The sequence below is a fragment of the Lepus europaeus genome, chromosome 19, assembly GCF_033115175.1.
Source record: "Lepus europaeus isolate LE1 chromosome 19, mLepTim1.pri, whole genome shotgun sequence".
NCBI lineage: Eukaryota > Metazoa > Chordata > Mammalia > Lagomorpha > Leporidae > Lepus > Lepus europaeus.
Window position 1 is genome coordinate 6,364,470 of NC_084845.1, and position 22,758 is coordinate 6,387,227.

Genomic DNA, 22,758 nt, shown 5'->3' on the forward strand with positions numbered 1-22,758 from the left:
GCGCCAGGCCTGGGAGGGCAGTGGGCTGAGTGAGGTGGCAAGTCTCCCCCCGGGAGCAGGGCCCCCACACGCCATGGCCAGTGTGGTGGTGAAGACAATCTGGCAGTCCAAGGAGATCCACGAGGCTGGGGACCCCCCGGCGGGGGTCGACAGCCGCTGCCAGCTGGTCCCCGAGGCTCCCGGGGGAGTGACCATCCCGGCCAAGGGGATCTCGAAGAAAAAGAAGGCGGTGTCGTTCCACGGGTGGGTTAGTCACATTGTATCGGGGACGGACCTGGCGCCCAGCACCGCCCCCGACAGAGCAGGGTCCCACCGTGGGTGCTGGGGGAGGGGCAGGGTGGGGGTCGAGGAGGATTAAGGAGCCAGGGAGGGGAAGGAAGCAGGTGGTGGAGCGGCAGTCAGGGGCAGAGGGGAGGCTGGAAATGGGGAGGCAGGAAGGGCCGGCCCCCCAGGGCTGCACCCCCAACCTTCTGCTCCCCAGGGTGGAGCCCCGGATGTCCCACGAGCCGATGCACTGGTGCCTGAACCTCAAGCGGTCCTCGGCCTGCACCAACGTGTCCCTGCTGAACCTGGCCGCCATGGAGCCCACAGACTCCTCCGGGACGGACTCGACCACGGAAGACAGCGGCCCCCTCGCGCTGCCTGGGCCCCCCGCCTCCCCAACGCTTCCCTGGGCTCCGGATGACCCAGACATCACCGAGATACTGGTGAGGGCGGCGCGGCTGGGGCACATGCAGGGCCAGGGCCGGGGCCAGCACTGCACTGGGTTTGTAGTTCGGGAGGTCCTGGTGGCTCTGAGGCCCGGAGGAGCTGCCTCCGTGAAGCTGGTGGGTGGACGTTAGTGCATTAGGCTATTTGTAGATGTGCCGGGCGAGGCTGGGGTCCCGGATGGGAATCAGGGAGCTCCCAGTGTGCTGGGGGCAATGGACATGGACTGGAGCAGTAGACCCCATAGTGGGTGTGGGGAGTCCCCGAGAAGGGGCCCTCAGAGGATGCTATCAGGGAAAGCTTCCTGGAGGAGGCGGCCTCGAGACCAGGCTTTGATGGATGAGTGGTAGTAGCTCTCTGAGAAGGGTCACCTAAGAATCGGGCAAAACCAGCAGGAGAGCAGGAGTGGGCAGTGCCCGAGCTCAGGGCTCTAACTGCACAGCACTGGGCTGCCCCTGGGCCACGCGCTCAGAATTACACCCACAACCCCCGCGACCACGGGGATGCTAGAACAAGTTGCCAGCGATTACTGTGCGCCGTCTCTCTCCTGGGAGCCTCAGCATAGGCATCAGCAGGAGGGAGACGGGAGGACGAGAGGGCACGGGCGCGGTCAGGGGTGGACACAGGGCCACAGGGCCGGGGAGACGGCTCCTCCCCCAGCCAGAACAGCGCTCCGTTGCAGCCAGCTGCCTCCCACCACCGCTATTTGAGTCGCACGCCCAGCAGATGGCGACGCTGCAGACAGGGCCCTGGGCAAGCCGGATCAGGGCCAGACGCAGCCGCGGTTCGCTGTGAGGCTGCACCGAGCGCCAGCCTCCGAGGGGCTTCGTGTCCCTATTCTGCGGATCGAAATCAGGAGAACAATCAGCCACGGCGAGAGGGGGCAGCAGCTGCGGCCTGCGCGTGAGAAGCCGGGAGGGAGAGCGGGAGAGAGGCAGAGGGGCAGAGAGAACCCAGAGCCAAGAGCAGCCCTGGAGGAGAGAGTCGGAGGCCATGGAGAAACCGCACTGTGCAAGCGAGAAGGCGGCCCCGCCCCCTGGAAGGGGACAGAGTGGTCCCTGTCATGTGTGGATGGGGGCGTCCTTGGCCCCCCCCCCCCGCTCGGGACCATGTCTGAGGCCCCTGTCCCAAAATACTGCTCTGCTGTCGCTACTGTTGACGCCGTACCCTAAGCACCGTGCCGGGATCATCAGTTGCAGCCCCTCGTATCACTGGGCCTTCCTCATTGCCACTCAAGCCAGCTGCCACCATCGCCATCTCCTGGGGCAGGAACCCGAGGTGAGCTGTGGCTGGGCACTGCCCCGCCCACTGTCGCACACAGCAGGTGACTGGACAGGGATAGGTCTGTCCCAGCGCGGCGGGCGCCCCATCTCACGGCGCTCTTGTCGCCGTGGCTGCCAGGCCAGGCTGTCACCAGCCGCTCCATCTGCTGTGCGGTATTGATTCAGCGTTGTGGACCAGACCACCAGGACTGAAGACAGCCAGCCCGGCTGGGACTGCGGCCCCTGAGCTCGTCCCTCCAGAGCGAGGCGTCGCTCTGCACCCCGTGCCTCTCTCCAAGGCTAGGCCGGGCTGAAGTCAGGAACCCAACCCAGGTCGCCCACAGGGGAGGCTCAGACCCAAGTACCTGAGCCTCCAGGGTGCACACTAGCAAGAAGCCAGCTCAGAAGCGGAGCAGCTGGGACGCAAACCCCGGCCCCGGATGTGGGACTGCAGCATCCCGACCACCGCACCAAACGCCCGCCCCGTGCATCTGGTTTGTTTTGTTTTGTTTTGACAGGCAGAGTTAGTGAGAGAGAGAGAGAGAGAGAGAGAGAGAGAGAGAGTAAGGTCTTCTTCCGTTGGTTCACCCTCCAATGGCCGCTGCGGCCGGCGCACCGCGCTGATCCGAAGCCAGGAGCCAGGTGCTTCTCCTGGTCTCCCATGGGGTGCAGGGCCCAAGGACTTGGGCCATCCTCCACTGCCCTCCCGGGCCACAGCAGAGAGCTGGCCTGGAAGAGGGGCAACCAGGACAGAATCCGGCGCCCCGACCGGGACTAGAACCCGGTGTGCTGGCGCCGCAGGCAGAGGATTAGCCTAGTGAGCCGTGGCGCCGGCCCGTGGATCTGTTTTCAGCACCACATTTTGGATGTTATCAAATGCTTTTTCTCTAGGCACACGGTCTCGTGTCTGCCCCTTTATTTTATGACTGTGTCCTGTTATATTGATGAACGTTCCTGCGTTGAACCAACCTTGAATTTCTGGGACAAATCCCCCTTGGACAAACCCCTCTGTGGACTGCTTGCTAAGGGTCTGTTGACTATTTCTGTAGCTCTCTCCATACAGGATATTGGGTTGTATTTTCTTTCTTTTTAAAATTTTATTTGAGAGACAGAGGGCACTTCCATCCACTGGTTCTCTCCACAAATGCCAGCAATGACCTGGCCTGGGCCAAAAGCGGGAGCCAGGAGCTCAATCCTGATCTCCCACAAGGGTGGCAGGAAGTACTCGAGCCACCCCCACCGCCTTCCAGGGTCTGTATCAGCCAGAATTTGGAGTCCGGAGCTGGAGCTGGGCTAAGAAGGTGCTGCTAAATGGGATGAGGGCACCTTGACCCGTGTTGGAACTGTGAGACTGGGTGCCCTCCGTGGCCTGCAGGTTCCTGATCTCTTGGCTGGTCCTCGGGGTCTCAGGGCGTCACCGGCCCCACAGATGGAGTTAGGAACTGCCCCCTCCTCTTCTGTGTTCTGGAAACATTTCAGACAGATTGATGTCCATGCTTTAAAAAAAAAATCATTGCTAGAATTCGCCAGTGTGGCCGCTGCTGCTGGGCTGTTCTTTGCTGGCAGTGGTTTGATTGTTATTATTTAATTCAGCATCTTTAGACGTCCACTCAGACTTTCTCATTCTCCTTGAGTTTTTGCAGTTCATGTTTCTAGGTATTTTCCCATTTCGTTCAGGTTACTCTCCGGCCGGCAAACGCTGCTTCATAGCCTCCTCTATAGACCTCCCTCCCTTCCTCCTTGTCCGGCCCTGTGTGGTTGGCAGCAATGCCCCCCATCCTTCCTGGTATTCCGGAACTTCAGTTCCCTCTCCTTCTGTCTCATCCAGTCTAGCTCAAGATTTGTCAAGATTGCCGATCTTTTCAGTAGACACGCTTCTGGTTTTAATTTCTCTGTTCTCTATATACTCTATTGCTTTTCTCCCCTTGTGCTGGTCCCTTCTGCTAGCTTTGGTTTGCTCCTGTTGGAGTTTCTTTTTTGTAAAATTTTTTTTTTTAAAGTCATAGAGAGAGAGAGAGGAGAGAGCATCCATACTGCTGCACTCCCCAAATGCCTGTAATGGCCAGTCCCGGGCTGAAGCCAGGAGGTAGGATTTAACCACTTGGGCCGTCACCTTATGCAGCCCAGGGTCTGCATCAGCAGGAGGCTGGAATCAAAGCCAGGCACTCAGATGTGGGTGTGCACAGCCCAACCAACACCCTGACTGCGAGGCCAAACACGCACCCCACCCCACCCCTGCTTTGTCCTAGTTTCTTTTTCTTTTTTTTTTTTTTCTAAGATTTTATCTTTGGAAGACAGAGTGACAGAGAGAGAGGAAGAGACAGAGATTGTCCATCTGCTGGTTCACTCCCTAAATGCCTGCAATGGGCCAGGCCAAAGCCAGGAGCCAGGAGCTCCACCCAGGTCTCCCAAGTGGGTGGCAGGGACCAAGTACTCGGGCCATGATCTGCTGCACCCACGGTGACTTAGCAGGGAGGTGGACAGGAAGCAAAGACCAGCACGGACTCCCAGCAGGCACTGGGATGTGGGATGCAGGCCTCCTACTGGTGGTTTCACCAGGCCCCTCCCTTAATTCCAGCCTGCGGAGGAGGTGAACACACACCTGTGGTTCCGACCTAGTGAGACCTGCTCTGCGGCCACCGTGTGCATCCTGCAGGCTGTCCCTGTGCGCTGGGGAAGAGAGCGACTCCGATGCCTGGGGGCAGTGTCCTCTGGGAGTCCGAGGGCACTGGCCGGAGCAGCCCGTCTCTCATTCCCTCGTGGGCCCTCTCTCCCGCTGTTGTCGCCGTCATTCAAAGGCAGGCACGGACGTCACAAGCCACCACTGCTGAGGCACCTCTATCGCCTCTCCGTCCTGTGTTTTCTTCGCGTTATCTGAAGCTCTCGGGTGTGGCGTCTTCCTCATGAAGAACTGACCTTCTCGTCCCTAGAATCAAGTGCCGTCTTAAAGTCTGCTCTGGGCCGGCACCACGGCTCACTAGGCTAATCCTCCACCTTGCGGCGCCGGCACACCGGGTTCTAGTCCCGGTCAGGGCACCGATCCTGTCCCGGTTGCCCCTCTTCCAGGCCAGCTCTCTGCTGTGGCCAGGGAGTGCAGTGGAGGATGGCCCAAGTCCTTGGGCCCTGCACCCGCATGGGAGACCAGGAGAAGCACCTGGATCCTGCCATCGGATCAGTGCGGTGCGCCGGCCGCAGCACCATTGGAGGGTGAACCAACGGCAAAAGGAAGACCTTTCTCTCTGTCTCTCTCTCACTGTCCACTCTGCCTATCAAAAACAAAACACACAAAAAAAGTCGGCTCTGCCCGATGCAGGCACGGATCCAGCAGCTAGCATCTGCATTTCATCCCCATGTTTCCTTTCAACCACGTAGGCCCTTGTGTCTCCAGGGAGCCTCCTGGTGCTTGGTAGAGCAGGGAAGCCGCTGTATCCACGGGTGCCCACCTCCTACACTGCAGCGCCTGGGTCGGAGCCCCAGCTCTGCCCTGATCCTGGCTTCCTACTAATGCGCCCCCGAGAGGCCGCAGAAGATGGCTCACGTGGCTGGGCCCCTGTGGCCCATGTCCAGGCCTGGATGCAGCTCCCGGCTCCTGGCCTCTGCCTGGCCCAGCTCCACCGCTATGGGTTGGGTATTCTGTTTGTCTCTCTCTTTCGCTCTGTGACTCTGCCTTTCAAATAAAAAATTAAATGTTAAAGTGAGTCTCCTTGCAGACAGCTTGTATTTGGATTATGCCGTTTTGTTACCCATTCTACCAATCTCTTCTTTGGAATATTCGATCCATTTATTATGAATTATTCATTTAAAAAGAAGAGTGGAGGCCGGCGCCGTGGCTCAACAGGCTAATCCTCCGCCTTGCGGCGCCGGCACATCGGGTTCTAGTCCCGGTCGGAGCGCCGGATTCTATCCCGGTTGCCCCTCTTCCAGGCCAGCTCTCTGCTATGGCCCGGGAAGGCAGTGGAGGATGGCCCAGGTCCTTGGGCCCTGCACCCGCATGGGAGACCAGGAGAAGCACCTGGCTCCTGGCTTCGGATCAGCGCAATGTGCCGGCTGCAGTGGCAAAAAGGAAGACCTTTCTCTCTGTCTCTGTCTCTCTCACTATCCACTCTGCCTGCCAAAAAAGAAAGAAAAAAAAGAAGAAGAAGAAGAAGAAGAAGAAGAAGAAGAAGAAGAAGAAGAAGAAGAAGAAGAAGAAGAATGGAACACAGATCTTTCACCCACTGGTTCCCTCCCCAAGTGCTCAGAACAGCTGGGGCTGGGCCAGGCCGAAAGCAGGAGCCATGAACCCCACCCAGGTCTCCCACGTGGGCGGCAGGGGCCAAGCACCCCAGCCTCTGCTGCGGCCTCCCAGGATACATTAGCAGGGAGCCTGAATGGACGCAGAGCAGCCAGGAGCCGCGTGAGCGCCAAGGACCAAGTGCTTGGGCCATCACTCACCGCCTTTCCAAGTGCACGAAGGCTGGATCAGCAGCAGAGTGGCTGGGACACAAACGGGCACTCACACAAGAGATATGGGCGGCTGGCGCTGTGGCACAGCAGGTAAAACCACCACCTGCAGTGCCGGCATCCCATAAGGGCACCGGTTCAAGTCCCGGCTGCCCGCTTCCAATCCAGATCTCTGCTGTGGCCTGGGAAAGCAGTAGAAGATGGCCCAAGTCCTTGGGCCCCTGCACCTGCGTGGGAGACCCAGAGGAAGCTCCTGGCTCCTGGCTTCGGATTGGTGCAGCTCCGGCCATTGCAGCCAACTGGGGAGTGAGCCAGCGGACGGAAGACCTCTCTCTCTCTTTCTCTCTGCATCTCCTTCTCTCTCTGTATAACTCTGACTTGCAAATAAATAAATCTTAAGAGAGAGAGAGAGAGATAGGCATCCCAAGCAGTAGCTCAACCCAGGGGCCACTCCACCTGTCCTGATCGTTTTAGTTTAATTACTGGTAAGGAGGGCCTTTCTTCTCGCAGTTTGCCATTTATTTATATGCTGTTGATCAATCCTGCCATCTTTTGTATTAGACTGACATATTCTAGTGTACCACCAGAATTAAATTCCCTTGCCATTTCTCTGACTATATTTTGTGGTTTTTTAATTAAAAATCATGTATTTGAAAAGTGAGAGTCAGAGACGCAGGAAAATCTCCCATTCACTGGCTCACCCCTGAGTGCCCGCAAAAGCCAGGGGCTGGCGACTCAACCCAGGTCTCCCACCTGGGCGCCAGGGACCCCACTGAGTCGCCACCTGCTACCTCCCAGGGCGCACACTAGCAGGTGGCTGGAGTGGAAGGCAAAGCCTGCTCCCGAACCTAGGCACTGTGATACAGGTGCAGGCATCCCCAAGCGGCATCTTAGTCGCTGGGCCAAATGTCCACCTCCAGGACCCTGGAACTTCACCCGGGTCTCCCACGCGGGTGCAGGGCCCGGGCACTGGGGCCGTCCTCTGCTGCCTTCCCAGGCGCGTCAGCAGGGAGCACCCAGCTAGTTCTCCCACCACCACCTTGCCCCCTTGCAAAGGCAGATGTGCAAGGGCCTAGCGGATCCTTTCCGCTCATCACCAGTGCCACAGCTGGCCACGTACTCCCTCTCATTGGCTGGAACAGGTCACGTGGTCAGAACCAGCCGGAATATTCCGAATCACAGACATGCAGCCCCCGGCCCAAGGCCACACAGCCACTCCAAGGCAAAGTCCAGGAGTGAGCAGGGCTTGGCAGCAGCAGAACGCGTCTCTGAGGGTTGGGGTTCGCCTGAGTGTGTCCCCTGTCTCCCTCTCTCCCCCCAGAGCGGGGTCAACAGCGGACTGGTCCGTGCCAAAGACTCCATCACCAGCTTGAAGGAAAAGACCACGCGGGTTAACCAGCACGTGCAGACCCTGCAGGTAGGAGCCCCCCCCCCCCACCAGGGTACCGCCCCTTCCTGCAGGGCCAAGCCTCCACACAGTCAGGGGGATCTGCCTAACGCAGGCTGTCCCCGGTGCCTTAGCTGATCCCCCCACCCTTGCACGCCCCAGAGCGAGTGCTCAGTGCTGAGCGAGAACCTGGAGCGAAGGCGGCAAGAGGCCGAGGAGCTGGAAGGGTACTGCAGCCAGCTCAAGGTGAGACCCCGGGGCCCAGGACCCGGGCGCGGGGCGGGGGCAGGGCCCGGAGGGGAGCAAGAGGAGGCCAGCGCAGGGCCGGTCTGGCCGAGGCGGGAGCCGGGCTGTAGAGCAGAGGCGCCCCGGGGAGCCCGGAGAAAAGCAGCGAGGCCGAGGGTCGAGGGTCGGCGGGCAGAACTGGAATGGGAAGGCAGGGCCGGCGCCCTGGTGTCCTGACCCAGGAGAACTGCCGGAAGGTGACGCGGTCCGTGGAAGACGCGGAAATGAAGACCAACGTCTTGAAGCAGAACTCGGCCATGCTGGAGGTAAGTGGGCCGGGGCTGGGGGTGGGGGTCTCAAGGCCGGACACCCGGGGGCCTGGGGCGCCACCACGCCGCCCCCGTCGCTCATGCAAACCGACGCTCCACCAAGAGGGATTCTGATGGGCGCCCCAGCCTGCGTGCAGTCACGCACTCGAGCCCGCTCCGTGCACGCGGCCACTGCTGTCCCCCAGGCAACCCCGGGGATGCGCGCGGGCCTCTGACAGGGGGACAGGCACGGGCCACGCCTCCAGCCGGGCCTCGAAGGGTGCAGCTGGCCGGGCCGGCTCCCCTCCGTCGGGACTCCCGCGCGGACCTGGGGGTGGACGCGTGGGTTGGCCGCAGTGACCGCCCCGCCCTCCCCGCCCGCGCCAGGAGAAGCTTCGCTACCTCCAGCAGCAGCTGCAGGACGAGACCCCGCGCAGGCAGGAGGCAGAGCTGCAGGAGCTGGAGCAGAAGCTGGAAGCCGGCCTCTCCCGGCACGGCCTCGCTCCCGCGGCGCCGCCCCAGGGCTGCTCGGGCCCGCCGGGGAGCCCTGACGAGCCCCCGAGGCCGCGCGGCCTGGCCCCCGGCGGCTGGGGTGTGGGGCCGCGGGCTGGCGAGAGCCCCCACGTGAGCGAGCAGGAGCTGCAGAAGGTGTCCGCCGGCCTCGAGGAGCTGAGGTGCGAGGCAGCACACGGCACTGGCCAGCGCTAAACCGGGAGGGCGGAGCCTCGGGCGCCGGGTGGGCGGGGCGGGAGGGCGGAGCCTATACGTAGCGGGCGGGACTTGAGGGTGGGGCCTGGGGCGGGGCGGGCGAGTGGGTGGGGCCTCGATGTCGTGGGCGGGGCTTGAGGGTGGGGCAAGGGGCTGGGTGGGCGGGGCCTGGGGCGGGGCGGGACTCGAGGGTGGGGCAAGGGGTTGAGCGGGGTGGGCAGTGCTAGTAGGCGGAGCCTCAACATCACGGGCGGGACTCGAAGGTGGGGGCAAGGGTTTGGGCGGGGTGGGCGGTGCTAGTAGGCGGAGCCTCAACATCATGGGCGGGACTCGAAGGTGGGGCAAGGGGTTGGGCGGGGTGGGCGGTGCTAATAGGCGGAGCCTCGACGTCATGGGCGGGACCCGAGGGTGGGGCAAGGGGTTGGGGTGGGCGGGGCCTTGGGGCAGGGCGGGTCGTGGGCGGGATTCGAGAGTTGGGCAAGGGGGGTTTGTGGTGGGCGGTGCTAGTGGGCGGAGCCTCTGCGTCATGGGCGGGACTCAAGGGTGGGGCAAGGGTTGGGGTGGGCGGGGCCTCGAGGGGCGGGGCCTGAGCCACCGTGGAGGTGGAGACAGGAGGGGCCTTAGAGACTTAGGACTTAGAGAACGGACCTGCAGCGGAGGGCATCCGGGGTGCAGCCAGGAGGGGCTGAGGTGACTTGGAAGAGCCGGTGTCTTAGGTCTGTGGGTGGCATCTCCTCTCCTAGAGGCGCAGGCCCGGGGTGAGCGATCCCTTGGCAAGGTCCTGCCTGGGGGAGCGGGGCTGGAGCTTGGAGCCCTGACAGTGGAAGGGCCGGGATAGCGGATGGGGGCGCTCTGGAGGACAGCAGGGCAGGGGAGAAAATGGAGATGGGGTGGGAGGCGGGGTCACTGCGGCGTGTCCCACCCCGGCTCCAGCCGCACCCCTCTCTGACCCCACAGGAGGGAGGTGTCCTCGCTGACCGCCCGCTGGCACCAGGAGGAGGGCGCGGTGCAGGAGGCCTTGCGGCTGCTCGGGGGGCTGGGCGGCAGGCTCGACGGCTTTCTGGGCCAGTGGGAGCGGGCGCAGCGCGAGCAGGCGCAGGCGGCGCGGGGCCTGCAGGAGCTGCGAGGCCGAGCGGACGAACTGTGCACCATGTACGCGAGGGGCAGTGCGAGGGCGGGGCTGGGGCGGGGCCGGGCCGGGCGGGGCCAATCAAGTGTGCCCGGCCAAATACTGACGTGGAGCAGCGCCAATTAAGAGCAAGGGGGCGTGCCCTGCCGAAGGGGTGGAACCAATGAGAGGAGAGGTGTGTTCCACACCTTTAAATGACTGGCAGAGGGGCGGGCAGGCAGAGTGCCGCGGACCCGGGGCTGGTGATGGGTGGGGCCCCGGGGGCCTCGCTGCAGCCCTGGTCACTCTGCCTCAGGGTGGAGCGCTCGGCCGTATCCGTGGCTTCTCTGAGGAGCGAACTGGAGGGGCTAGGCCCGGTGAAGCCGATTCTGGAGGAGCTGGGGCGGCAATTTCAGAACTCCCGAAGGGGGCCCGACCTCTCCATGAATTTGGATCGGTCCCCTCAAGGCTCCTGCGCCCGCTGCGCCAGGTGAGGGGGCAGGGCCTGCCCCGGGATGCCCTCTGGGCCCCGACGGGCACTCGCGAAGGGCGGGCGGGCGCTGCGTGCTCTGGGAGCTGCCTCTCCTCCCTTTCGACAAGGGGAAGTCAGTGTCCCGCCAACCCCAGACAGGCGTGACAGACACAAACGCAGCACCACGGCATGGTGGCAAATGCACGTTTGGAAACCGAGGGCTGTCTGGTGACCTTCGGCAGTGGGGTTCCCAGGGCATTGTGGGGGTGCACACTGCTGCCCTGCGGACAACTTCCCGCGTGGCGGGGGCGGGCAGGTCAGCGTGGGGCATCCTGGGGAAGGGCTCGTTTGGGGGCCTCCTGCATCTGGTACCACCCCTCCCCCAGCCAGGGGCAGCAGTTGTCCACGGAGTCCCTGCAGCAGCTACTGGAGCGAGCACTGACCCCGCTGGTGGACGAAGTGAAGCAGAGGGGCCTGGCTCCTGCCTGCCCCAGCTGTCAGAGGCTACACAAGAAGATACTGGTACCGGGCACCACGGGCCACTTCACTGCTGTCAGGCAGGGGGCGGGGGAGACCCGAGCACAGGGGTGGCCCGAATGCATGAGAGGGGGAGGGACAAACAGCTTGGTGCTCATAGGCTCAGTGTTACAGAAGCTTAAGTGATGGACATGGGCCCAAAGCATGATGGGACATTAGACAGGTGCATCATGGGACACAGCATACAGACACCAGCCTGAAGCTCCAAGGAACACAGGCCTGGTTTCCTGTAGAGCCGATGACAGGCAGTATATGTTTTGGGATCCTAGGAATCAGATATCCCAGGGTCAAACAGAGGGCCGGGCCACAGGAAGCTACTGCATGAAGGGAAATGGAGCCACAGCTCCGTAGGGCGTTGCACTGGTTCCTGGCGCATTATGGAACGTAGAGACTGGTGCATTGTGGGATATTGGCCTAGTGCATGATGGGATATGACTTGCAATGGCTGGGACAGACAAGTGAGGCTGGGAGGGAGGTGACGTGGCTGCAGGCGCAATGCGGGCGAGGCCCTGGGGCTCCATGCAGTGAGACGGAGAGAACAGAGCACACCGGGGGTTCTTGGCGAGATGCCGGCCAGGAGACACTGGGGGGGGGGGTCTTGGGAATCATGGGGTACGGAAACTCGTGGGATGATGGGATCCTACGCACAAAAGGCAGGGTGGTCCCTGGGCGCCCTAGTGCTTGCTGGGACCTAGGTGTGCTGGGGGCAGACTGCAGGACGGCTACAGTGTGAACGCACAGTGGGGCTTGGAAGGCCGCTGCACTGTGGGACGCTGGTCGGTCTCAGCCCCATGGCATTGAAGGGGAGCCTCTGGGGGAGGAGCGTGGGCCCCATGGGACTCTGCCCCTTGCCCTCCGCGACCCAGCTCCCCCTCCACCCCCAGCCCAGTCCGGCAAGCCCAGCGGTGCCTACACTCCTCTCCCCAGGAGCTGGAGCGCCAAGCCTTGGCCAAACACGTCAGGGCAGAGGCCCTGAGCTCCACCCTTCGACTGGCCCAAGACGAGGCCTTGCGGGCCAAGAACCTGCTGCTGACGGACAAGATGAAGCCGGAGTGAGGAGGAGGCTGAGGGCATGGGAGGAGGGTGAGGCCTTGGGGGGAAGGGCCTGGCCCCACCTGCCGCTCCAGCGCCCCCGCACCCGGCCCTGCGGCGCCAACTCCGGCGGCTGTCATTTCAGGGAGAAGGTAGCCGCTCTGGACTACCTGCACCTCAAGATGTGCTCCCTGCACGACCAGATCAGCAGCCTGCCACTTGAGGGGTCCACGGGGCCCATGGGGGGAGGAAGCAGCGGGGGGACTCCCCCCAAACGTGGGGGCCCAGCCCCTGAACAATAAATGGCCCCTCATGCTGGCATGAATTCTGTCTCCTTTTTGGCATCAAGGGGGCTGTGTTGTGCCCCACGTTCTGTGCCCACCGTGACTCGCTTCACCGCCGTCTGGCAGGGTTTCCCGCTTCCCCGGGGAGGGGCTGATGGCGCTGCAGGCTGAGCATTCTTAGTCCAGGAATCTGAAATGTCGTGAGCGCTGGCATGATGCCCAAGTGGAAAATTCCACACCTGACCTATTGTGACGGGTCCCGGTCAAAATGCAGGTGCACCTAAGAGGTTGTATAAGTGACCTCCAGGCTCTGAGTAGAGGCGCATGTGACACGTCAGGGAGTTTGCTGTTGACAAGTGGGTCCTATTCCCAAACTGCTAACCAGAGAAATCACGACAAATGCCATGGAATCGAAAAAAGTCAAGATGGGGCTGGCGGTGTGGCGCAGCGGGTAAAGCTGCCGCCTGCAACATTGGCACTGGTTCAAGTCCCGGCTGCTCCACTTCTGATCCAGCTCCTTGCTAATGTGCCTGGGAAAGCAGCGGGAGATGGCCGAAGTGCTTGGGCCCCTGCACCCACATGGAAGACCCAGAAGAAGCTCCTGGCTTCAATCTGGCCATTGTGGCCATTGGAGGAGTGAACCAGCAGATGGACAATCTCTCTCTCTCTCTCTCTCTCTCTCTCTGTAATTCTGACTTTCAAATAAATCTTTTTTAAAATGATAAGAAAAAGTCAAGAGGCTTCAGGTTACTAAGGAAAAGGAAAATACATCCACGATCAAATGTAGCAACACAAACAATAAAGGCTTCTGGAGAGAACGAAAAAATTACACAGGAAGAGACAAGAATTTATCACATTTACCAACAGCAACTCTGGATGCAAGGATACAAGGAAATAGCTCCAAATTCTTGAAAGGAACTTAGGACAATAATTTTGTATCCAGCTAACCTGTCAATTAGGGGAACATCATAAAAATATTCTGTTGTATTAAGGCCAACAAAGAATTATACAGAGAACCATATCAAAAATAATTTTGAATGATAGAAAAAAGAGATTAAAAAAGTTTTATAAAAAGATTTATTGGGGCTGGCGCTGTGGCACAGCGGGTTGAAGCCCTGGCCTGAAGCCCGGCATCCCATATGGGCACCGGTTCTAGTCCCAGCTGCTCCCTTTCCGATCCAGCTCTCTGCTATGGCCTGGGAAAGCAGTAGATGACCCAAGCCCTTGGGCCCTTGCACCCTCATGGGAGACCTGGAAGAAGCTCCTGGTTCCAGATTGGCACAGCTCCAGCCGTTGCGGCCATCTGGGGAGTGAACCAGTGGATGGAAGACCTCTCTCTCTCTACCTCTCTCTGCACTCTTTCAAATAAATAAAATAAATCTTAAAAAAAAAAAGACTTATTTGATTTATTTGAAAGGCAGAGTTAGAGAGAGAGAGAGAGAGGGAATCCTCCATCCACTGGCTCACTCCCTAAATGGCTGCAAAGGCCGGAGCTGGGCCAGACTAAGCCAGGAACCAGGAGATTCATCCAGGTCTCCCATATGGATGGCAGGGACCCAAGCACTTGGACCATCTCCCACTGCTGTCCCAGGTGCATTAGCAGGGAGCTGGATCAGAAGTGGAGCAGCCGGGACTCGAACCGGCGTCCATATGGGATGCCAGCATCACAGGCGGCAGTTTAACCAGCTGCACCACAATGGTGGCCCCAAGACTTTAAATTTTAAAAGAGGCAAATACAACACAATACATACAGGAATTACTTGTCAATTAAAATAAGTTGAAAAAAGAGAAATCTAGAAGATATTGTAAGAGCTACAGGAAGCAAAGGGAAGTGAATACGTTAGCTTGTCAGAAGGATGCTAAGAGGAAAGAAAACGGGAACTATACCCACAATGTTCACAAGTAGAATTCTAGATTTTATAAACATATTGGGGTTTGGGAGGGAAGGGATAAACAAGTAACGAATGAAGATGAAAAAAGATAGTGCCAATTATATCAACACTTAAATATCAATGGACTAGGCTCACCAATCGAAAGACAAGAGAGGGGCCAGTGCCTTGGCTCCCTTGGTTAATCCTCCGCCTGCAGCGCCTGAATCCCATATGGGCGCCAGGTTCTATCCCGGTTGCTCCTCTTCCAGTCCAGCTCTCTGCTGTGGCCTGGGAGTGCAGTGGAGGATGGCCCAGGTCCTTGGGCCCTGCACCCCATGGGAGACCAGGAGGAAGCACCTGGCTCCTGGCTTTGGATCGGTGCAGTGTGCCGGCCGCAGCGGCCATTTGGGGGGGGTGAACTAACGGAAGGAAGACTTTTCTGTCTGTCTCTCTCTCTCTCTCTGTCTACAACTCTACCTGTCAAATAAAAAAGAAAAAGAAAAAGAAAGAAAGAGAGAGAGAGAGAGAGAAGAGAGAGAGAAAGAAAGAAAGAGAGAGAGAGAGAAGAGAGAGAGAGAGAGAGAGAGAGAGAGAGAGAGAGAGAAAGAGAAGAAAGAAAGAAAGAAAGAAAGAAAGAAAGAAAGAAAGAAAGAAAGAAAGAAAGAAAGAAAGAAAGAAAGAAATACAATTGAGGAGCTGGTGCTATGGAAGACCGGAAAACGTTCCTGGCTCCTGGCTTTGAATCAGCTCAGCTCCAGCCATTGTGGTCATCTGCGGAGTGAACCAGCGGATGGAAGACCTCTCTCTCCCTGCCCTTGCCTCTCTGTAACTTTGCCTTTCATTTAAATAAATAAATTTTTTAAAAAAGAAAATGCATTGATTGGAATATAGGGCAATTTTTTAAAAAAGATTTATTTATTTATTTGAAAGTCAGAGTTAAACAGAGAAAGAAGGAGAGGCAGAGGCAGAGAGAGAGAGGTCTTCCATCCAGTGGTTCACTCCCCAATTGGACACAATGGCCTAGCTGCGCTGATCCGAAGCCAGGAGCCAGGAGCTTCTTCCGGGTCTTCCACATGGATGTAGGGGCTCAAAGACTTGGGCCATCTTCTACTGCTGTCCCAGGCCATAGCAGGGGGCTGGATCGGAAGTGGAGCAGCCAGGACTTGAACCGGCGCCCATAGGGGATGACGGCACTGCAAGCAGCAGCTTCACCCAGTACGCCACAGCGCCAGCCCTGGAAATTTTTTTTAATGTGAATTTTAACGTCAGACAGACAAGCTTGTGCTGGCTCACTCCCCAAATGTTCAAAGTGGCTGGGGCTGAGCCAGGAGCCAAAATTTCAACTGAGACCCCTCCACATGTGGGCGGCAGGAGGCCGACTATTTGAGCCGTTGCCGGTGCACACTAGCAGGAAGCCGGCGTCAGGAGCCGGAGGCTGGCTGTGGACCCAGCTACTCCCATGGGGGATGCACGCGTCTGACCGCTGGGCTGAACACTCCGAGGTCAGGAGCTCATGTTGGAGACCGGGCAGGGGGCTGCTCATTCCCTTCAAGAACCTCTTCCACCTCTTCCACGGACCCCAGGCTCAGAAATCAATTTTATTTTTTTTTTTATTTATTTTTTTATTTTTTTTATTTTTTTTTTATTTTTGACAGGCAGAGTGGACAGTGAGAGAGAGAGAGACAGAGAGAAAGGTCTTCCTTTTGCCGTTGGTTCACCCTCCAATGGCCGCCGCGGTAGGCGCGCTGCGGCCGGCGCACCGCGCTGATCCGATGGCAGGAGCCAGGTGCTTCTCCTGGTCTCCCATGGGGTGCAGGGCCCAAGGACTTGGGCCATCCTCCACTGCACTCCCTGGCCACAGCAGAGAGCTGGCCTGGAAGAGGGGCAACCGGGACAGGATCGGTGCCCCGACCGGGACTAGAACCCGGTGTGCCGGCGCCGCAAGGCGGAGGATAAGCCTGTTGAGCCGCGGCGCCGGCAGAAATCAATTTTTAAAAAGGTCTTTAAACAGGGCCGGCGCCGCGGCTCAACAGGCTAATCCTCCGCCTTGCGGCGCCGGCACACCGGGTTCTAGTCCCGGTTGGGGCGCCGGATTCTATCCCGGTTGCCCCTCTTCCAGGCCAGCTCTCTGCTATGGCCCGGGAAGGCAGTGGAGGATGGCCCAAGTGCTTGGGCCCTGCACCCACATGGGAGACCAGGAGAAGCACCTGGCTCCTGGCTTCGGATCAGCGTGATGCGCCGGCCACAGCGGCCATTGGAGGATGAACCAATGGCAAAAAGGAAGACCTTTCTCTCTGTCTCTCTCTCTCTCACACTATCCACTCTGCCTGTCAAAAAGAAAAAAAAAAAAAGGTCTTTAAACAAAGCAGAGCCGGTGTTCTGGGCGGGGGGGGGGCGCTCCCACGGGGTTCACCGCTCTCAGCATCGCATGCCATCACCAAATGCGCGAGTCCCCCGTCCGGTTTCTCCGGTGCTGCTGTCCCCGATTTAACACAATTGCAGAGAACGAGGTCGATCTGCCTGCGTGCCGCTGGCCACCTGATTCGATCCGGGGCCTGATGCTCAGCCTCGTCTTTCCCAGCCCAGAGAGAAGAGGTCACTTCCCGGCCCCATTGAACACGGCGGTCCTTGAGCTGAGAATTTGAGTGCTGAGCTCAGCATCTTCTTTGTGTCATCTTCCCAGTGTGACAGAAATAGCCGTGCTGGGCCACCGCTGACGGCTCCGGGGACGCTGGCCTAGCACAGCGACTGTTTTCTCTTTTTAAAGATTTATTTATTTATTTGAAAGTCAGAGTTACAGAGAGGAAGAAAGAGAGGCAGAGAGAGAGAGAGAAAGAGAGGTCTTCCACCTGCTAGTTCACTCCCCAAGTGGCTGCAACAGCCAGAGCTGCGCTGATCTGAAGCCAGGAGCTTCCTCCAGGTCTCCCACATGGGTGCAGGCGCCCAAGGACTTGGCCCATCTTCTGCTGTTCCAGGCCATAGCAGAGAGCTGGACAGGAAGTGGAGCAGCCAGGACTTGAACCAGCGCCCATATGGGATGCCAGCATTGTAGGTGGCGGCTCTACCCCCTACGCCACAGCACTGGCCCCAACAATGATTGCTTTTTTTTTTTTTTTTTTTTTTTTTTTGACAGGCAGAGTGGACAGTGAGAGAGAGAGAGACAGAGAGAAAGGTCTTCCTTTGCCGTTGGTTCACCCTCCAATGGCTGCACCGCGCTGATCCGATGGCAGGAGCCAGGTGCTTCTCCTGGTCTCCCTTGGGGTGCAGGGCCCAAGTACTTGGGCCATCCTTCACTGCACTCCCTGGCCACAGCAGAGAGCTGGCCTGGAAGAGGGGCAACCGGGACAGAATCCGGTGCTCCAACCGGGACTAGAATCCGGTGTGCCGGCGCTGCTAGGTGGAGGATTAGCCTATTGAGCCGCGGCGCCGGCCAATGATTGCTTTCTTAACTCCTTTGGATTCGCTCATCTACTGGGACCTCATCCCAGGCAACCAAAGGAAGCGATTTGAAGGAACAATGCCACTGCATGCCACGGGTAAACGCAACCCCACAGACAACCTCAACCCCATTGGCTTTTCCCCAAGCCGACTTTCCATCCACAAAGACCGTGTCGCCTCACTGAGCAGTGCAGCCGGCAGGCGGACCCCCAAGGCCCAGACTTGTATCTTGAGCATCTGTTTTCTGAGGCTGTACCTGGCACCAAGAGCTGTAGCAATCGAGACCAATCAAGAAATAGCATCTACAGGGGCCGGCGCCGTGGCGCACTAGGCTAATCCTCCGCCTTGCGGCGCCGGCACACCGGGTTCTAGTCCCGGTCGGGGCACCGATCCTGTCCCGGTTGCCCCTCTTCCAGGCCAGCTCTCTGCTGTGGCCAGGGAGTGCAGTGGAGGATGGCCCAAGTGCTTGGGCCCTGCACCCCATGGGAGACCAGGAGAAACACCTGGCTCCTGCCATCGGATCAACGCGGTGCACTGGCTGCAGCGCGCCTACGGTGGCGGCCATTGGAGGGTGAACCAACGGCCAAGGAAGACCTTTCTCTCTAACTCTCTCTCTCACTGTCCACTCTGCCTGTCAAAAAAAAAAAAAAAAAAAAGAAAACAGCATCTACAGGGGCCAGCGCCGTGGCGCAGTGGGTAAAGCCACGGTTTGTGGTCCGCTCCTCTTCTGATCCAGCTCTCTGCCGTGGCCTGGGAAAGCAGTAGAAGATGGCCCCAAGTCCTTGGGCCCCTGCACCCCCGTGGGAGACCCGGAAGGAGGCTGCTGGCTCCTGGCTCCTGGCTTCAGATCAGTGCAGCTCCGGCCATTGCAGCCAACTGGGGAGTGAACCAGCGGATGGAAGACCTCTCTCTCTGTCTCTACCTCTCTAACTCTGTGTTTCAAATAAATAAAATAAATCTTTAAAAAAAAAAAAAGAATTTGAGGTCGGGGATTGGGTGCCTCGGTTGATGGAAGTCCCAGGGGAGCTGACGCCAAGGACCAGCAGAGGCAGGAAGCACAGGGACCTTGGGCGGAAGGGACAAAGGCAGGAAGTGATGTCAGACTCCAGGGGCTGCGGTCACCGGGGCAGGACTGTGGGAGCTGAGGACACTTCCGGAGAGGCACCCCCTGTGACGCAGGGTGGATGTGGAAACGGCGAAGAAGGAATCAGCTGGCAAAGAAGCCCAGAACAGGCTCACAGGCGTTAAGTTCGAGATGTTTCCAGGAGGACCGTGGGACAAATATGGGATCATGGATGTATTACTGAAAGCCACGGCGTTGAATAAGATGAAGGATGAAGAGAGAGAGGGAGAGGGAGAGAGAGAGAGGGAGAAGGGGGGGAGAGAGGGGAGAAGGAAGAGAGGGAGAGGGAGAGAGGAGAGGGAGAGAGGGAGAGGGAGAGGGAGAGGAGAGAGGGGAGGAGAGGGGGAGGACAGAGGGAGAGAGGGAGAGAGGGAGAGGGAGGAGAGGGGAGGACAGAGGGAGAGAGGGAGAGAGGGAGAGGGAGAGAGGAGAGGGAGAGAGGGAGAGGGAGAGGGAGAGGGAGAGAGGGGAGGAGAGGGGAGGGACAGAGGGAGAGAGGGGAGGAGAGAGGAAGAGAGGGGAGAGAGGGAGAGGAGAGGGAGAGGGAAGAGAGGGAGAGGGGGAGAGGGAGAGCGGGGAGGAGAGAGGGAGAGAGGGAGAGGGAGGGGGGGAGAAGGGGGGGAGAGAGGGGGAGAGAGAGAGTGGGAGAGGGAGAGAGGAGAGGAGAGGGGAGGACAGAGGGAGAGAGGGAGAGAGGAGAGGAGAGAGGAAGAGAGGGAGAGGGAGAGAGGGGAGGAGAGAGGGAGAGGGAGAGAGGGAGAGGGAAGAGAGGGAGAGAGAGAGAGGGAGAGAGGGAGAGGGAGAGCGGGGAGGAGAGAGGGAGAGGGAGAGAGAGAGAGAGGGAGAGAGGGAGAGGGAGAGCGGGGAGGAGAGAGGGAGAGAGGGAGAGAGGGAGAGCGGGGAGGAGAGAGGGAGAGGGAGAGAGGGGAGAGGGAGAGAGGGAGAGCGGGGAGGAGAGAGAGAGGGAGAGGGGGGGAGAGGGAGAGGAGGAGGGAGAGGAGGAGGGAGAGAGGGAGAGGGGGAGAGAGGGAGAGGGAGAGGGAGAGCGGGGAGGAGAGAGGGAGAGAGGGAGAGGGGGAGAGGGGGGAGGGAGAGGGAGAGGGAGAGGGAGAGGGGGAGGGGGAGAGAGAGGGAGAGGGAGAGGGAGAGGGAGAGATGGAGAGGGAGAGGGAGAGGGAGAGAGGCGACTCCCAGGCCCAGAAGCCTGGACGATGCTCGCTGGCTGGCTGTGGTGGGAGCCCACGTTCTTCCACTACATACTCCGCCCTTGTAGACATCGTGGAGCCCAATGGCCAACCACAGCAGTCTCGCGTTGCCGGCAGCACTGGCTTCCACTGGAGCTGCAGCCATATCCGATCACGGATGGCGATCGATGCTTGACCATGAAGCCGCCAGCAAGCTACGGGCGGCTAGGGGCATCCCACTCCTCCTTGGCAAGCTCCTACCACCGCTAACCCCTTCCTTGAAGCTGGCTCTGAAGATGGGCTTCCGTGGCAGAGACCACGGAAGTCAGGGGTACACAGGGGACAGAAATCACGTTAGCTACCACGGCAAAGGTGAAATATACAGAACTATCACTGAGGGATGCGTCGTCCGTGATGGAGCTCAGGCCTCACCACAGGGAGCAGCTACCTGCCCTGGGGCAGGGAAATCACCCGGCGCTGCTGTCGGGACTATTAGGAGGAGGGGGCCTCGCAGACTCGGACCCGGGTCGCTCCCTGCCCAGCTGCTGCTGGCGTCCGTGGGCTCAGGGGCCACCAGGGACTGGGGAGTCTCTCAGCAGAGGGTTCTGGCCACGCGGTCTGGCGTCTCTGAGCGTGTGCAAGCGTGGCAAACACAGTAGAGGACAGCTGGACAGGAAGGGCCTGCCCCAGACAGGGCGAGGAAGAGAGGCTGGGGGATGCTGGGAACCCGCCGGGAGCAAGCCCTCCTGCAGGCCTCCGCGTTGGCTCTGGCGCCCCCTACAGGCAGAGTCTGGCACTGCCACGTGGCGAAGCGCGGAGGGGTTAAGCCTCCTCCTGGATCCGCCCAGCCCAGCAAGGAGCAGTGGATTTGAAGAGAAGACAGTTGAGCAATCGGCACACGTGGAAATCGTGTGTGCTGATGGCCAGCGATTATGGTTAAGCCAGTTCTGTACCCCTGAGGCCCAAGTGTGTGTGTGTGCCCGTGCGCGTGTTTTTAAGATTATTTATTTAAAAGGCCAAGTTACAGAGAGAGACAGACAGAGAGATTTCATCAGCTGGTTCACTCCCCAAACGCCCACAATGACTGGAGCTGGACCAGGCCAAAGCCAGGAGCCAGGAACTCCATCCGGGTCTCCTGGGTGGCAGGGGCCCAAGCACTTGGGCCATCGTCCACTGCTGCTTTCCCAGGCCATCAGCAGAGAGCTGGACCGGAAGTGGAGCAGCCGGGATGTGAACTGGAGCCCATACGGGATGCTGACATCAGAAGCGGCGGCTTAGCCCACTGCACCACACACTGGGGTTCAGGATGGCTTTAATGATGTTGCGTTGATGCTAGTTCCCCACCAATTACGTTGTGATTCTAATGTGAATTCTCAAAATCCAGGGGGAATGTTTAAGAAAAGGATTTGACACTCCATGAAACAACGCAGACCCTGGGGCCAGTGGTGATGGCTCCGGTAATCCTGACGCCCACGCGTGAGGTCTGGATTGAGTTCCCAGCACCCAACTTCAGCCCCAGCCCAAGGGGGGCCACTGGGGGGACTTGAGGGTGAGTCAGTGGGTGGCAGCTCTGTGTGTGTGTGTGTGTGTCCCTGCCTCTCAAAAAAAAACAAATGTTTTTAAAAAGAACTTAGCCCTGACCCCTGATGGGGATGGAGCAGCAGGACACAGGGTGTGGCAAGCAGTAGCCAGTGCCCACATCAACAGAACTGGATGCTGGTCTCCCACGTGGATAGAAACCCACGTCCGTGACCACGTGCTGCCTCCCAGGCGTCTCAGCCGAAAGCTGGCCGGGCAGCAGAGGGAGATCCGGTGCCAGGCACTTGATCCGGGCTGTGGGCAGCCGACGCAGCAGCTTAACCCACTGTGCCAACACCCACCCCCAATCCCATGCACGGTACTCAGTAGTGAAGAAAGTGCCAGCGCACCCTACGCCCACCTTCTAACGTGCACCCTTCGCCTGCTCCTAGCACGTTTATTAAAATTCAACATGGGGGACTGAAGGACAGATAACAAAGTGTCACACACAGAGTGGCTTTGCAAGGCAGATGTCTATCGGCTCTCGGCCCTGGAGGCCAGAGCTGCAGATCACAGGGCCAGCAAAACGGAGCGGGGCCGATGCTGCCCCGGGTGAGACAGCAGCAGCTCCTCGTGTCAGGCGGGAGCGTCTGGCGACGCGCGTGACTTGGGCGACGTTCTTGTCGCTCGAGCCCGGGCACATCCGTTCCGCACCCGCCTTTAGTCAGCTCCATCGCCCGACCCTGATACCTCAGGCTCACTGCTACCGTTCTCCCACTTCACAGCGCCGCGGGCCGAGGCGGAGAGGACTCAGTTGTCCCGGAGCAAAGAATTGGAAAACGGCAGAGCTGCGTTGGGAACCCAGGTTGTGGGGGAACTGAGTGAAATAAAGGGGTGGCGAGGGAAGAGCCGACAGGAGCGGGTTAGAGATGGAGGGGAAGGGGTGTGGCTGGGGGCGGGGCGGAGGGCGGGGTTAGAGATGGAGGGGAAGGGGTGTGGCTGGGGGCGGGGCGGAGGGCGGGGTTAGAGATGGAGGGGAAGGGGTGTGGCTGGGGGCGGGGCGGAGGGCGGGGTTAGAGATGGAGGGGAAGGAGGGGTGTGGTTGGGGAGGCGGGGTGGAGGGCGGGGTTAGAGATGGAGGGGAAGGGGT

At 59.6% G+C, this 22,758-nt stretch overlaps 1 protein-coding gene across 1 annotated transcript; it reads left to right on the forward strand.

The window, feature by feature from the left end:
* Positions 1–73: 73 nt before the first annotated feature.
* On the forward strand, positions 74–12,492 carry TSKS (testis specific serine kinase substrate). Its single transcript, XM_062177174.1, has 11 exons — positions 74–243; positions 482–707; positions 7,735–7,830; positions 7,963–8,046; positions 8,268–8,351; positions 8,721–9,007; positions 9,999–10,193; positions 10,466–10,639; positions 11,008–11,143; positions 12,086–12,210; positions 12,336–12,492. Exons 1-11 carry the CDS (start codon positions 74–76, stop codon positions 12,490–12,492), a joined length of 1,734 nt encoding a protein of 577 aa, XP_062033158.1.
* Positions 12,493–22,758: the final 10,266 nt, after the last annotated feature.